Here is a 15821-nt window from a genome sequence, read left to right on the forward strand (position 1 = left end):
ATGCCTGATGTGACACACCTGGAACTACTGGTGGTTGTGGGTCCTGATGTCCAACAGGCCCACAAACAGGACACGGAGAGATACATCCTCACCAACCTTAACATCGTGAGCGCCTAGACACACAGACACACACAAACCACATACATACTGTACACATGCACGCACAGGGTTCAATTTTTAAACAAAAAACTGGGGAGACATTTTCTTAACCTATTACGCCCTATTTAGTTTGTCGTATGACAAATAGCGAGAATAGCTGATCTACAAGCTCTCAACACATCCCATTGTGGTGCGTTGTGAGCTTGTAGATCTGCTCTCTTAAAACAATTTGAAAAAAACATTAAATTGTCCATCATTCATCATCAACCGCTTATCAGGAGTCGGTTTACCAGGGCAACATTTCCAGCAGAGAGCTCCAGGAATTTCCTTTCCCGGGCAACATTAGCCACTTCATCCTGGGAGATCCCAAGGCATTCCAAGGCCAGCGTGGAGATATAATCCCCCCATCTGGTCCTTGGTCTGCCAGGGGGTCTCCTCCCAGACGGACGTGCCTAGAGGACCTCCCTAGGGAGCCGCTCGGGAAGCATCGGTAGTAGATAACCGAACCACCATTAAATTGTTAAATTGTGATATTATCAAACATGCCAGAAGAAGGGAAAAAACATATCAGCGATAAAAATTAAATCACCAGAGAGCAGGATACCAAAACCAGAAGCATGTATTTACCCCCCCCCCCACACACACACACACACACACACACACACACACACACACACACACACACACACACACACACACACACATACACACACACACACACACACACACACACACACACACACACACACACACACACACACACACACCTGTTGCATGATTCAAAGACTTGCCTGCCTGCTCTGTACTCCATGTAATTTCCCCACAGGCCTCGGAGCTGTTGAGGGACATGACCTTAGGGGCCAATATGAGGGTGCACCTGGTCCGCATGATCATCCTGTCAGAGCCAGAGGTCTGTCCTCTTCTCCACGGTCACATTCAAGTTCACTGTCAAATGCACTAAACAGCATGTCAATAGATTGTAAAGCATAAACAATACATCAAAAAGCTAGTGAAAAAAAGGCTGTATGTTAGCAGGAGTTAGACTTCTTTGTACGGTTCAGCATTTTCAGTTTATACTTATATAAACATAACGTACATATTCACATCAATTTAAAGGGATAGTTCACCCCAAAAAAACACTTTTCTTCTATCGATTAGACACCCCATGGAGACTTGAATTCATGGATATATATATATCTTTTGTAGGCAGCGCTTCCGGTAGGAGACGAGACTCCTGTCTCCTACTGGAACCGCTGCTGGTCATCAAATTATTGGCTTAGGAATGCGACAAGAACAAAAAAATATCCATCAATTCAAGTCTCCATGGGGTTACTAACCGATAGAAAAAAAGTCATTTTGATGGTGAACTATCCCTTTAAGGGAACAATTTAAAACACATGTATGAACAAAGTAATACAGAAAATGAACAGCGAGATTGGGGCATTAGGTTGAGGGACTGTCTGTTACAACTGTTATGGCACATAATAATTATTATTTCCCTTTAGTTGTCGTGGTGGTATTTGTCTCTATACATTTGCACATTCGTGAAATTCATCCTCTGTATTTAGCCATTACTGAACTATTAGCAGCAGTGGGTGCTATTTATGCAGCACTCAGGGAGCAGTTAGGGGTTAAGTGTCTGGCTCAGGGACACCTCAACACATAGACTGGGAGGACCGGGGGCCAACCGGAGACCTCCTGACTCCCACAGGGCCTCTAGTCTCTACCCACTGCAGCTACTAATTCCTTCCTCTCTCTTCTAGCCAGAGATCCAAATGTCTACCAACATTACTGCTTCTCTCAGAAGTGTGTGTGACTGGGGTCGAAGGATCAACCCTTCCAATGACACAGACCCGTTACACGCCGATCTTCTGCTTTACATTACCAGGTATACTCAATTCAACTGGCTCAACGTGTCTGGAGTCACTCATAGGTTTTATTGTGACATGATTATTCCAAGCACACCAGTAGATAATTAAGCATTTGGTCATTTTGAATCTGTTAATCCTCTGCACTATTTCCACATTGTCGCTGTCGGGTGGAAATGTATGTGCCCGTAGCACTTACCCTAGCCTCGATGACCTTGCAGGCTTATGCAAAGGCTAAAATGTAATTTAGATGGCATGTTATGTAGATAGATGCCAGGTCATTGTTGACCTGGCATCCTATAGTGTGTATAGTTTGAATGTACAGATTATTGACCTTAAAAAAATAAATCTACTGTTAGACTGATGATAGGTTCTTGGTTTACTTATGATCCTAGATTTCTATTTCTATGCATTTGTTTTACCTTGCTTACTGTAAATCGCTCTGGATTAAGAGCGTCTGCTAAATGCCTAAATTGTAAATTGTAATTGCAAAAAGAACCTGTGTTCCAATGGATCCATTGTAGTTAAATATTTATAAAACCCACAGACGCTACCACTTTCACTTTAACTTTCAAAAGTTTCCAAAAATAGCAGATCTACAAGCTTACAACGCGTTGTGGTGCGACACGTTGTGAGCTTGTAAATCGGGTATTTTTGCTACTTTTGTGCGACACTCTTGTATGACGAAGTAGGGCATTCATTTAAGAAAAACATAAAAAGATGAGTTATGGAGATACAAGGTTTCTGCCGTACAGCAACGGCATTATGTGGAAAATAGAACCCAGACCTCTAGATCCTACATCTCTTCTTCTTCTACGCCTTTACCTATCAACAGGTATGACCTGGCACTGCCCGATGGGAACAAACTGGTCAGGGGTGTGGCACAGCTGGGCGGGGCTTGCACCAGTGAGTGGAGCTGTGTGATCACAGAGGACACAGGCTTTGATCTGGGTATCACCATAGCACACGAGATCGGACACAGGTAGAGCATAACTCTGTGTTTAATGTTGTTCTATTTTTTAACTGTCTTTCACTTGGAGATTTTACCTTTAACCACAAATAGGCCTGGCATCCCTATTTTGGGAATGACAGATTACATGTAGTTTTTGAAACATAAAAATACAAATATTTGTACTTTTTAAAAACAATTGTGAAAAATAAATGTTCTAAAATAGCGAAAATAGCAGTTCTATAAGCTCTGAACTTGCAGACTGGCTATATTCGCTGCATGTCACCATCGTCCGATGAAGTATAAAATATGGCTTATGGTTAATGAAAAATGTATGATATGTATTATTATTATCATTATTATTGTTGTTGTTGATTGCAGCAAGGCCTCAACGTCCTGTTATTGACTTATTTAAGCGTCATGTTTTTGAACCAGTTTTGGAATAAACCACGATGGCGTAGGAAACACCTGCGGCAGGAGTGGGTTCATGATGGCCTCTGACGGAGGCTACAACAGCGTGGATCTCACCTGGTCCACATGCAGCAGGCAGCAGCTGTACACCTTCTTCAGGTGGGACCACCTGTTTCTTGCAGCTGTGCACTAAAATAGCTCCCATTCATCAGGGAACTGCCACGTTCTTCAGCATTTCACCAAAAAGACATACAGTATACACAGTAAAGCCCCACAGTGTTCATTGAGAGAGTACAACGTAACGGGTCAATTTGGTTATATTTGTACAGCCTACGGCAGTGGTTCCCAAACTTTTTAGCTTGAGACCCCAAAAGACAGTTTGTTGTCTCACAGGGACCCAAACCTACAAAAATACATTTAGAGTCTTTTCATGTGACACACATTCATAGACTGAATGTTGCCCTTATGTGAATTTAAAAGTGTGTCCACCTTTGTGAGGCACATTAAAAAACAATCTATTCTTAGACTGATGTGTATGATAATGGTGTTCCCCATCCCAGTCAAAGAAAGGCTCAATGTGTACAAGATTTGCCTGCAATGGGAGGCTCCCTGCAAGACTGGAAACCAGGTCTGTACTATGGAGTGGATGACCAGTGTCGGATAGCTTTCGGCAACACGGCCAGGGCCTGCTCTTTCACTAATCCTGACACGGTAAGGATCACATACAGTACTAGCCACTGTGGCCACGTGATGCCCCCTGGTGACACAATGAGTCCTCTTCAATGTTTTTCCAAAATAGACGATCTACAATCAATTTTTCAGCTATGATAATGATATGTCCTGTCCAAAATAGGGACGCCTGGGTGAAAGTAATGATCTTTTCTGTCTCTTCAGCCAGTGTGTCGTGTCCTGTCCTGCCATGTTAACCCTGGTGATGACAGCTCCTGCAAACGCCTTCTGGTTCCACTGCTGGACGGAACAGAGTGTGCACCTAATCAGGTGGTGATCTATTATTACTAGTGGTGTTACTAAGTACATTTACTCAAATACAGTACTTAAGTACAGTTTTGAGGTATTTTTTACTTTACTGGGGTATTTATTTTTTCAATACTTATACCCCTACTCCACTACATCTCAGAAGAAAATATTGTACTTTTTACTACAATAAATTGAATAAATTATTAGTTACTAGTTACTAGATTTTTTATATTGTTACAAAACATACATTAACCACTTCAACTCTATATATACTTTGGCTATTTGAAAATAGACGATCTACAAGCTCACAACGCGACGCGTTGTGAGCTTGTAGATCTGCTATTTTCAAAAGATTTTTTATACATGACGAACTTGTGAAATGGGACATACTGCATAATGACTACTTTTGGTACTTTAAGTATATTTTGATGCCAATACTTTTGTACTCTTACTCAAGTACATTTTGAACACCAGACTTACTTGTAAGGGCGTGGTCACACAGACGTTTAATTCAACCTATGAGGGTGGATTCTGCCAATGCTTTTCAATGGGAACAGAGCGTTCTTCTGCAGAAATCCGCAAATGGCAACAAAGCGCACCGTTCCCATTGAAAAGCATTGTCAGAATCCACCCTCATAGGTAGAATTAAACTTCGGTGTGACTGCGCCCTTAAAACACATTGTGGTATTGATATGTTTACTTTAAGTAAAAACTGTCAGTACTTCTTCCACCACTGATTATTACCAACAATCAGAAGGTGACCAGACGTCTGCTTTTATAGTTTGGAAACCCTTTGTTGTGAAGTTCCACTGTGTCATACCATTTTGACCATTATTTACTCTAACCCTGTCAGCGATGCTGACCTTAATTTACACAGAGCAGGTTTTTAATGAGATAATATCTTCCTAACAGTGGTGTGTGAAGGGGCGCTGCGTGTCCCCAGACCAGCTAAGCGTGGTGGTGGTACATGGTTCTTGGTCCAGCTGGTCCGCTATGTCACCTTGCTCACGGACATGTGGTGGGGGAGTCAGTTATTGCACGAGGCAGTGCAATAACCCAAGGTAACCAATATGATGCCAGTGTTACTCCAGTAATAACGAACCGATGGTAGTACTTCATCAGACTGACTAAATATATTTATTTATGCATCAGGATACTTGTCATGTGTCATTTTCCAGACCTGCGTTTGGAGGGAATGATTGTGAGGGCCAGGACATTGAAGCTGAACTTTGTAACTTGCAGGTAAGTGCCCACTGGTTAATGTTGACAATGGGCCTCTATACAGTCAATAGAGTTCACAATTTACAATTCAGACATTATCCAGAACAACAAATGATCAAGTTCTACAAGTACAGTAACTACCAGGTAAACATCAATCCATGTGTACGGTGTGCACACTTTTTTTGACATGACAGTGAGAGCTATTTGTCAATGTACCGGCGGTGCATTAGTAGCATAAATATATATTCTTAACTACCAGTTAATAAAAAAATAAAATTTTCATGACTGACAGACATGACAAGGACTTTAGCTGCTGCTCGTGGTTGTAGACAGCCACGTGACTCCGCGACACTGTCAATCCCAAAGACACCTGACTTTAATACTTAGAGAGCAAAGAGAGGCGCGAGAGTTCGGCCCGTTTAGTTTGTCACCCGCCCCCTCCTCTGTTCTCAGCTGGCACCGGGCCTGATCTAAATTATAGCATTCTTAGCATTTGAGGTCATGCATAATATACTATACTTTAGAATCATAAAAGTGTCTTTTTCTCCTTGTGATTGTAGCCATGTGAGAGAACCCAGTTGGACTTCATGGCAGAGCAGTGTTCCCAGACAGACTACCAGCCCCTCTACCTGTCGCCTAAAATTGCTTCTCTGTATACTTGGATCCCTGCTGTAGGCTTTGTCTCAGGTGAGAACATATAGGATAATAGAACATGAACTTTACTGCTCTGCAACATTTCAGCATCAAAGAATATTATAAAGATACAAGACATAAAGGAAATAAAGATAATAAACAAAATGAAAGATATAAATGCAATAACTGAGTACTTAATTAACCACTTCAAGAAGGTTGTATTTGTCACTAACTTATACATGTACAAAAAGCTAAATGTCACTTAACGCCAAATAGCCATTTTTGATATTCATTCATTGTATGAAGTACAGTATATCTGTGTTAAATGGACAATGCTATTAGTATTGTCTTGATTTCTTTTGTCTTTTGTGTCTCATCACCACCAGGGGATGAACAGTGCAGATATATGTGCCAGTCTGATGGAGAAAACTTCATAGTAAGTCGTGGGTCTCAGTTTGTGGACGGAACACGGTGTGAGTCACTTGTTCCAGCACCCCTAGGCTCTACAGCTGCTTGTCTACAAGGGAAATGCCAGGTAAACATTTTACCAGTGGTCGAAGAAGTACTTACTAAAGTAAAAGTAGCTATGCCACAATGTAAAAAAAAGCGAGTAAAAGACCTAAGAATTTTTCTAGAGTAAAAGTACAAAGCTATTGTCAGCACATATACTTACAGTACCAAAATAAAAGCACTCATATGCAGAATGGGCAAATTGGCAGAATAAAAAATGCATAATGTGTTCATCACTTTAATGTTGCAGCTGATTTTAGATACTTTGTGTTGGTGGGTAGCTTTAACTATAATAATACTGTACATCATCCTTTATCCCTTAATGTATGTTTTGATAAATACTGTAAATCTGTAAAGTAACTAGCAAGTTAAAAGTACAATTTGAAAAATAGTAATACCCAAGTAAAGTAAAAGTACCTCAGAATTGTTCTTAAGTACATTACTTGAGTAAACCTACTTAGTTACAGTACTTTCCCACCACTGTATTTTATTGAATTGAGGTCTGGTCTCACACAGAATTAGATCCTCTTAAATTGTTTTTTCTTTTTTTTCTCTTTTTTCTTTGGTGGTGGTGGTGGTGGTGGTGGTGGCTATAATTTTGGGTCATTGATTGCTCTCTATTAATAAGCTGTTTGGCTGTGACGGTGTACTGCATTCTGGCAAAGTGGAGGACATCTGTGGAGTGTGTGGTGGAGACGGCTCGTCCTGCGTTTTCACTTCTAACGCCTACAACGGTGGCCGGGCCAGAGGTACAGTATAGCATAAAGCAGATGATAAACGAATCACTTATCATTTTTATGATGCGTCTGAGCTGCATTCCTACATTAACTGCATCTCTTCTTTCTGTCAGAGTACGTTACCTTCCTGTCTCTACCAGTGAACGCCACGCAGGTGCACGTGGTCAACATGGCGCCAGTCTTCACTCACATGGGTGAGAGAGAGAGCAGCGGGTTTATATGAGAGAGGGATTCAGTGGGTATTAATAGAACAGAACAGAAAGGAGCTGGTGTTTATACACTGTTCTCATTTACAGCTGTGATGCTTGGGGATCAGTATGTTGTGTCTGGGACGGGCGGCGTGGCTCTCAACATGACCCACCCCTCCCCGCTGGATGACCACCATCTGGCGTACAGCCTGTATCTGACCCCCGACCTTTTGCCCCAGATGGAGGAGCTTTGGCTTCCCGGGCCACTGCAGCAGGAGACACACATACAGGTCATCATAATAAATAGAGCATTATGGTTATTACTGTGGCAAGCCAGCAGTTTGGGTTCAGCTGATGTTCAATGTATTAAATCCAGAGAATTGGATTTAACCACATTAAAGGGACAGTTCACCCTTTTTTTTCTATCGATTAGTCACCCCATAGAGACTTGAATTCATGGATAATTTTTTGTTTTTGTCACATTCCTAAGACAATAATTTGATGACCAGCGGACCGGTAGGCAGCGGTTCCGGGAGGAGATACAAAGGAGTCTCTTTGTGTCTCCTACCGGAACCGCTGCCGGTCATCAAATTATTGGCTTAGTAATGAGACAAAAACTAAAAAATATCCATGAATTCAAGTCTCCATGGGGTGACTAATCGATAGAAAACAAGTCAATTTGGGGGTGAACTATCCCTTTAACCCTGACATCCCTATTTAAAATAATAAAAAGAAAACAAAATTCTAAATGGTTAAAAAGGATTAAAAAGAAAATCAAGATTTGTCCAAAATTATTCATAGTAGATCTACAACGTTGTGAGCTTGAAGATCAGCTTGTATAAAATAGGGCTTAAATGATTAAATGCAAATTGCATGAATGAAATCAGGGAAATTGTGCATGTAAAACATCTGACCTTTATATCAGAGTCATATATATTATTGTTAGTGCCACTTTGCAGGTCTATCGCAAATATGGAAAAGAATATGGAGAGAAAACGAATCCAAACATCACGTACCAGTTCTATGTACCCAACAATAATAATGCTTTGACCGAGATCAAGCCCAGACGTAAATGGGTTGTCCTCACAACACCCTGTTCTGTCACTTGCGGCTCAGGTAAGAAATACAAAACAGAAAACCACCCAATATACTCTAGTAAGGTTAAAATGAAAAGAAAAATCATAGAAAATATTGGGGGCATGCGTGTTTTCTGCTGTAAAATGGTTTCCCTGTTGTTTTGAGGATATAAAGTGCCTAAACAAGTGGTACCCGAATCAAACTGCAGAAGAAACCATGTCGAAATTGAGCTGATAATGTTTATGCCATAATTTACACTTTAAACACACTACTTTTTTTCTTTTTCTTTTTAACACTTGCATTTTAAAATGACACTAGCAAATTACATGCATTTCTACACGATCCTCCAATATATACCTCAGAAAGAAAGGTTTTCTTTTAATTTCCTTCAATTTTTAATTGCTAATTTCCTTTCCTTATTTGGTCAAATAATTCTGAATGGAAAAGTTCCAACAATTTGGTTTAGTGAGGGCTTTGGTTTAGTGAGGGGTGTTACTCTGTATCATGACAAATCACCCCATTAAACAGATCGTGCCACAATAGAGGTGATAAAAGTTGATCAAATGACCAAAAAACTGTGCCTTTTCATGTTTATGTTCTCTTTTCTCACAGGCACACAGAAAAACATGTATGTGTGTGCAGATGAGGATACCAGCAAACATTTAGAAGAGCAGTATTGTACTGATCCTCCACCATCCCTGGCCCTTCAGACAGCATGTCAGCTCCCAGCCTGCCCTGCTAGGTTCACACACACACACACACACACATGCACACGCACACACACGCGCGCGCGCACACACACACACACACGCAGGACAACACACACACACACACACACACACACGCAGGACAGCACGCACGCACTCTTCACATTTAATTAGAGATAAATTAAATTTAAGGGGCTCTTGACAGAAAAAATCAGTTGATTTAATTTGAATTTGCATTATTCATTCATTTGGCATTACAGCTACTGTGATGTCAGCGGGAGGAGTGCATAGTGTTGATTGCAGCTCAGTGAATTGATGAAAATTCCAGTTCCAGCACTACTAAGGGATACAACTACCAGTTTTGAAATTACAACATTGTTTTGTATGATTACACGTGGTCTTTTGGAAACATAGTTTTCAAATCTGTAAGTGGTTTTGTATACTTAGTACAGTGACCGTTTGGGGTAATTCAAAAGTCATAACTACGTATGCATTATAGTCTGTCAAGACAGAGCAGGTGTGCATAGTTGTAGTACTTCAGCACCCTCTGGTGGACACATTTAAAGACAGTGACTTACATAAAGTATACACAGAACAGCTTCATTACAATTATTTTGCATTACTTTGTGGTTCAATTAATTAACTAAGGACAGCAGTGAAAATCTGTCTTAAAGAATGAATTATGCTTAAGGCTGGATCAAAATACAACTCTGCTGCTGTATAATTGGTGAGAGATGATTTATTTTTTAATGACTACAGGTGGGAGATGGGGGAGTTTGGGCCTTGTAGCGCCTCGTGTGGTGGAGGAGAGAGAGAGCGCCCTGTGAGATGTGTCCAGGAACAAGGAGCTAATATTGTACGGGTCCCAGCTTCTGAATGCCCATCTGATTCAACCCCAAAGACCGTTCAACAATGTAATATTCAGCACTGCCCAGCCAGGTATATACAGCCTCCAAAAGTGCAATTTGTTCATGTTGTCCATGTATTAATATTCAACAGAATTGGATATACTGTATAAAATAAAAGGTTCTGCATGTTAATGTGTTTAAAAACCTGCTAGTTCATATTTGACAGATGGAATGTGTCAGAGCCAGGGGCGTGTTCGGCTGTGTGCGGGCCAGGAGAAGCCAAACGCAACGTGTCATGTGTCCAGTCAAAAGGTGGACAGGACGTCACTGTGGATAATAGCTTCTGTCCGGAGCAAATCAGACCCCCTGACTCTGTGCCGTGTGTGGTGGACGTGTGTCCTATTGGCTGGGAGTCGAAGGGACAGGTACTGTGGTGGATATGAACAGTATAGGATAACTCGTGCAAGTCTACATTCTGCAGAATCTTAAACAAAAACACCTGTGCATTATTGTCCTCACCAGGAAACACCGGTCATAAAGTCGTCTGGTGGTTTGATGCCGCGCTCTAGACAGGCTCCTGTGTACGTCTGGAGTCCTGTTATCAGCCGGTGCTCAAAGAACTGTGGCAATGGTAAGTGAGGCCACTGGCTTACTCTCATTCAGAGCCCATTGTGTCTTATCAGCTAAAGCAGTGGTTCTCAAACATTTTCATGTCAAGGTCAAATTGATATGTATTTGTCTGCAGACCCCCATTTGAAAAGATTTTGTACCAGGGACCCCCATAAGACAATATTTGTCGTATAACATATTTCAAAAATAGACACTTTAAACCAGGGGTTTTCAAAAGGTGGTCCGTGAAGGTATTGCATGTGGTTGCATGTTGCAAATTTCTTCTTCTTGTTCCACGGAACAGTGCATATTATCGACCTGGTGACTTATGATGACGTGTCAATGTTGTCAGTTACTGGGAAGTCGGAGGTCAAGAAATTCCACAGAAATGGGAGTTAGAATTTAAAAAAGGGGAAATGTACCGGACTGCCTGATAGAGTCATCATTATTAGGAAATGTGCCCATATACAGTAATTGCATGTGTCTGTGTAGTCCATGGACCATTGGTTGAGAAACAGTGGTATGTACAGTATAGACATGGGACGCATGCATAGCAAGTGTCACTGAAGCACTAATCTTAGCTCATATCCACACCCAACACAACAGTGGTCCCCAGGTTGATAGTCAGGGTGGTGGTCCCTGGTCCACAATCAGTTGAGAACCCCTGCTTTAAACTGTTCCTCATTTTGCTGGGGTCCCCCTGGAACCTGATACTTGTGTAGGAACCCTACAGGTGTGGTTTTCCTGTGTGAACCACCAGACCAGACTGGGAGTGGCCGAGTTCCACTGTGACGGCTCCAGCAAACCACAGCCTTACTCTGAGCCCTGCAACACCTCCCCCTGCCCTGCTATGTGAGTCACCACCACCACTGCAATCGCAAACAACAGCATTTTGTGTATTTATCAATAATATGTACTATAACAAACATCAATCACACTAGTACATGCCAATTGCCAACGTACTAATACTATGTGTGCATTGTATAACACAAAATGTCAGCAGTAGCGTGTTTGTGTCGGCAGATGGCGATCTAAGCAAGGAGTCTGCAGTGTGACATGTGGGGGAGGGGTGGTTAACAGAGTGCTGTACTGCGCCCAAGAGACGGGAGGGGAGGGGGAGGAAGAGGAGGAGGAGGAGGAGGTGGTGGAGGATTCAGAGTGCAGTGCTTCTCACAAGCCCACAGCAGTGGTTACATGCAACACCAATAGTTGCCCAGCGAGGTAAATCACGTACAGAATATAGAGACGTACTCACAAATACCACAGAGATGGGGCCCATACACACACACACGCACACGCGCACGCACACGCACACACACACACACACACACACACACACACACACACACACACACACACACACACACACACACACACACACACAGCACATCAGGATAATAACCCCTCCCAATACCTAGTATAATAGCATCTCACACAGACACTGTAACCCATCCAGGTGGAAGGTTTTCAGTACAGCACCTTGCTCGGTGTCCTGTGACCTGGGCGTAGCTCAGAGGACTGTGTCCTGTGTCCAGTTCGTCCAAGGGAAGGAGAGGGTGGTGTCAGAGGAGGCCTGTCACTCAACCATTAAGCCGGCGACCACGGTGCCCTGCCTGGTGCAAGTCTGCACATTCAGATGGGAAGTGAAAGAATGGAGCCAGGTAAATGCTTTCTGCGAGACAAAATGGAGCGTGTGATGGAGAAGAGATGACTTTCAAGTGAAATACACCGGCCCACTCCCCAGTACCCTATTTTGCTGATTGCTGGCATATTATTGAATGTAGGAGCACAGATTATTTGTACGTGTTATCTGCTTTTCTAAATACAGCCCTTTAGTTGGTGCATATCTCCATAAACAGGAAGTCAACCCCAAATCTCCCACATTAAGTCCAATATATTTCTTTATTTTTGTTCTGATGGAGTGAAATGGAAACTAATGCCAAAATAATGTATTGGCTATGTCTGGTCTCTATGATTTATAGTTGTATTTATTATTGTTTAAACCAAGCAAATATTCACATTAGTACTATGAGAACAATGAACTATGTTCACATGACAGCATTTTTTCGATGAATTGAGTACAAAGGACCCCAATGGAAACAAGCCATAGGCTTTCTTGGGTTTAAAATCCTCTTAGCAGACCTTGTATTGAACTGTAGGCTACTTTCCTGTGCTTTTTTGGCAAACTGCTAATAAAGTATCCAATCAATCAAAATCAATTTAGCTTTTACAGCAAAACGTACACTGTGTGGATACGGCCAATAGCAAGTGTAAAGGAAAGCTTCCTTTGAAGAGGTGTTCTATGTTACTCTTCTCCATGCAGTGTTCAGTGTTGTGTGGATATGGGATCCAGTCCAGGGCTGTATCCTGCATGGGGCCTTCTAGCCCTGAGCCCCACAGCCCCCTGTTCTGCATGCACATGCCCAAGCCAATCACCATCCGGGGTTGCTACACGGCCAGCTGCAGAGACCCGGAGCCCACCACAGACCTCACCCCCACCCACACGCCCTCACTGCACACCAGGGTGGAGGAGGCTACGCCCACTGAGGAGGAACCTCCACCATCTCCTACTCTGAGGCAGCAACCGACTTTGGCAGCAGAGTTGGTCTCCACCCCTCAGACCATCTTGCCCACCCCCATGCCTAAAACCAGTTAGGTGACACTATCACAAAAAGCTGAAGCTAATTGGTGGGACGCTGTCCTCCAGAGGTATTCTTTTTTTTATCATAATGTTTGCTTCTTTCCAGGTGTTTGTGGCCAGCTGCTCCTGGAAGAGACGGGTACGGTTGACTTAAGAAATATGACTGGGCGCTGCACCGTGTCCATAGGTCGACCTCTAGATGAGGTCATTCACGTCAACGTGGAGTCGGGCTCGTTGGACTGCAAAAAGAGTAAGTATGGTATACAAAAAATCCCTTATAGCAGACAAGAATGTCTTGACGTGTATTATCCAGTAATGCTGCTGCGTTCACACTAGCAGCGACCAAGCTACAATGGAATCCAGTGAAATGAAGCTACAAACTGACTGACACCCAACACTTGATGGCCTGCATGATGCACTACAAAAACATTCAGTGGGCTTCAACTTTTTTCAGTTCTCCAATGATGTAATGAAGTGTCAGTCATGTTTTTGTTTCACCATTTCAACTCCCCTGCTCCATTCCATAAAAGGAAGAAAAACGAATTATTGCTGTTAACAGTTCCCTGTGATATTTTACCCTGCCCTTTTCACTTACGCAGTGGCTTGAGCAACACATCAACGGCGTCCCGGCAGCGATGCAGCTGGACACGCTCTGCCGTTTTGTTAGCTTTAGTCATCGATAGAATGAACACAGCATAAGAATGACTTTGTGTTTTGCAAGCAGAGGAGTTCCTGGCGTTCTTTGACCGACTGGTGTTCGTAAGGAAATGTGAGCAGGTGGAGAATACGGCACTGATCTCAAGAACTAATGTCCTGTTGGTGCGCCAGAACCTCCTCACAGCAGGGAATGGGGTCCAGCTCACCTACAGCTCTCAGAAGAACTCTAAGAAGAGTCATCATGGTAAGATAGCTGTGTCTGCAACGTGGCCGTGTTGGTGTCCACTCACTTTTATCTCAAGTGATGCAGGAAGTGTTCTTCCATTAAAATCCCTTAAACTGGTGGCGCAGAAGCAAAGTTCCTGGCTAACGCATTGGAGACTTGGGGTTTGAATCCTCTGCTGTGCCTCCAGCTTGGCCGGGCGTCTATACAGTACAAGTACTGGCCATTTTAAAGTGGGAGGGAAGCCGCGTGGGGAGACCAAGATTTGTCCCTGCAACAGCGGACTCCTACAGGTTGGTCAAGGGCACCCGTCAGTAGGGGTGTTGAACTGGAATAGTGCTCCTCAGTGTGAGGCGATCCCATGTGTATCAGAGGAAGCATGCATTTTCAATGGCATCCCTAGGACCAATCAGCATAAAGATCAACCAGTAGGGGTCAGCAGTGACACAATTACATTTGGAAATTAGCATAATGCCTAAATTGGGAGAACAAACTAACTTGAACTCCAAAGGCTCACATAGCTTTTTCTTTAAAATAAAAGACAAACAGTTTTACTTCCCATTTTTAAAGCGATTACATTAAATGTCTGCGGAATAAAATTATTAAATTATAACTTAATACCACTTGCCCGCTGAGAGATCCCTATATTGTTTTTTTTATCCGCAGACTGTGACATTCAGCTGTTTGCAACCAATGGTGTCTTTGAAAACCCCACAACATCCAGTACTAACCACACTTGTCGAGTTCTTATCAATGCCCCACCCTCTGTGAAGATCAGAATCCAGGCACTGAGCATTGGACTCACGTTTAACAGGACCAACTCCCAAACCACATACATCATGGTGAGAACAGGTTCTTTGATAGATGTTATCAGTGATTTGTGGCGTGTTGAATTTCATTTCATTCTAACCTGTAAGACTACATTTTTACACTCTTGAGATAAGCAGACTCACTCTGATTGTAGTGTAAATTGGCAAAATGCCAATAATACCCATTCATAACTGCCTATAAGCTATTTAAGCTATTTAAACCTATGTGTATTGTTTTTTCATTACTCAGATCCGTGACATGGATGTCTTAAAGACCACTGTGTTTAAAGGCCACCAGCTCTTCCTCTGGCGCTCCACTGGGAACATGGCGGAGATAGAATTCCATGGGGAATACCTGCATTCCAAAGGGAGCTTCACAGCTCAATACTCATTTGTGCGGTTGTGATGTGGGATTCAGCAGCAGCTGAGGAAAACAACAGTTTTCATAATGTACTTTTAAAGAAACTAAAGTTTCTTTAGTTTGAACAGTCGTGTTTGTTTAATGTATTCAAATGATCCGACACTGCAGTCTTTTCTATCCTTTCCGTTGAGTCATTTTTCACTACTTATTCAAAATGATGTACTTTATTAACAAATATTGAAGAAAACATTCAACAAACAAAACCAATTCAATGCAGCAACAACAAAATAATCCT

General features: G+C 42.4%; 1 protein-coding gene across 1 annotated transcript; it reads left to right on the forward strand.

The window, feature by feature from the left end:
* On the forward strand, positions 1–15571 carry adamts13 (ADAM metallopeptidase with thrombospondin type 1 motif, 13; the record flags this gene model as incomplete). The annotated part of the gene is made up of 27 exons (XM_080433266.1): positions 1–105; positions 926–1009; positions 1863–1987; positions 2803–2949; positions 3352–3486; positions 3888–4038; positions 4222–4326; positions 5218–5366; positions 5484–5547; positions 6087–6213; positions 6546–6694; positions 7298–7418; positions 7520–7600; positions 7703–7884; positions 8554–8710; positions 9284–9413; positions 10138–10317; positions 10453–10651; positions 10749–10857; positions 11558–11687; positions 11859–12056; positions 12292–12496; positions 13159–13486; positions 13583–13726; positions 14201–14377; positions 15023–15198; positions 15416–15571. 27 exons carry the CDS (start codon positions 1–3, stop codon positions 15569–15571), a joined length of 4014 nt encoding a protein of 1337 aa, XP_080289392.1.
* Positions 15572–15821: the final 250 nt, after the last annotated feature.

Source organism: Gymnoscopelus braueri (assembly GCF_963280865.1).
Source record: "Gymnoscopelus braueri genome assembly, chromosome: 7".
Taxonomy (NCBI): domain Eukaryota; kingdom Metazoa; phylum Chordata; class Actinopteri; order Myctophiformes; family Myctophidae; genus Gymnoscopelus; species Gymnoscopelus braueri.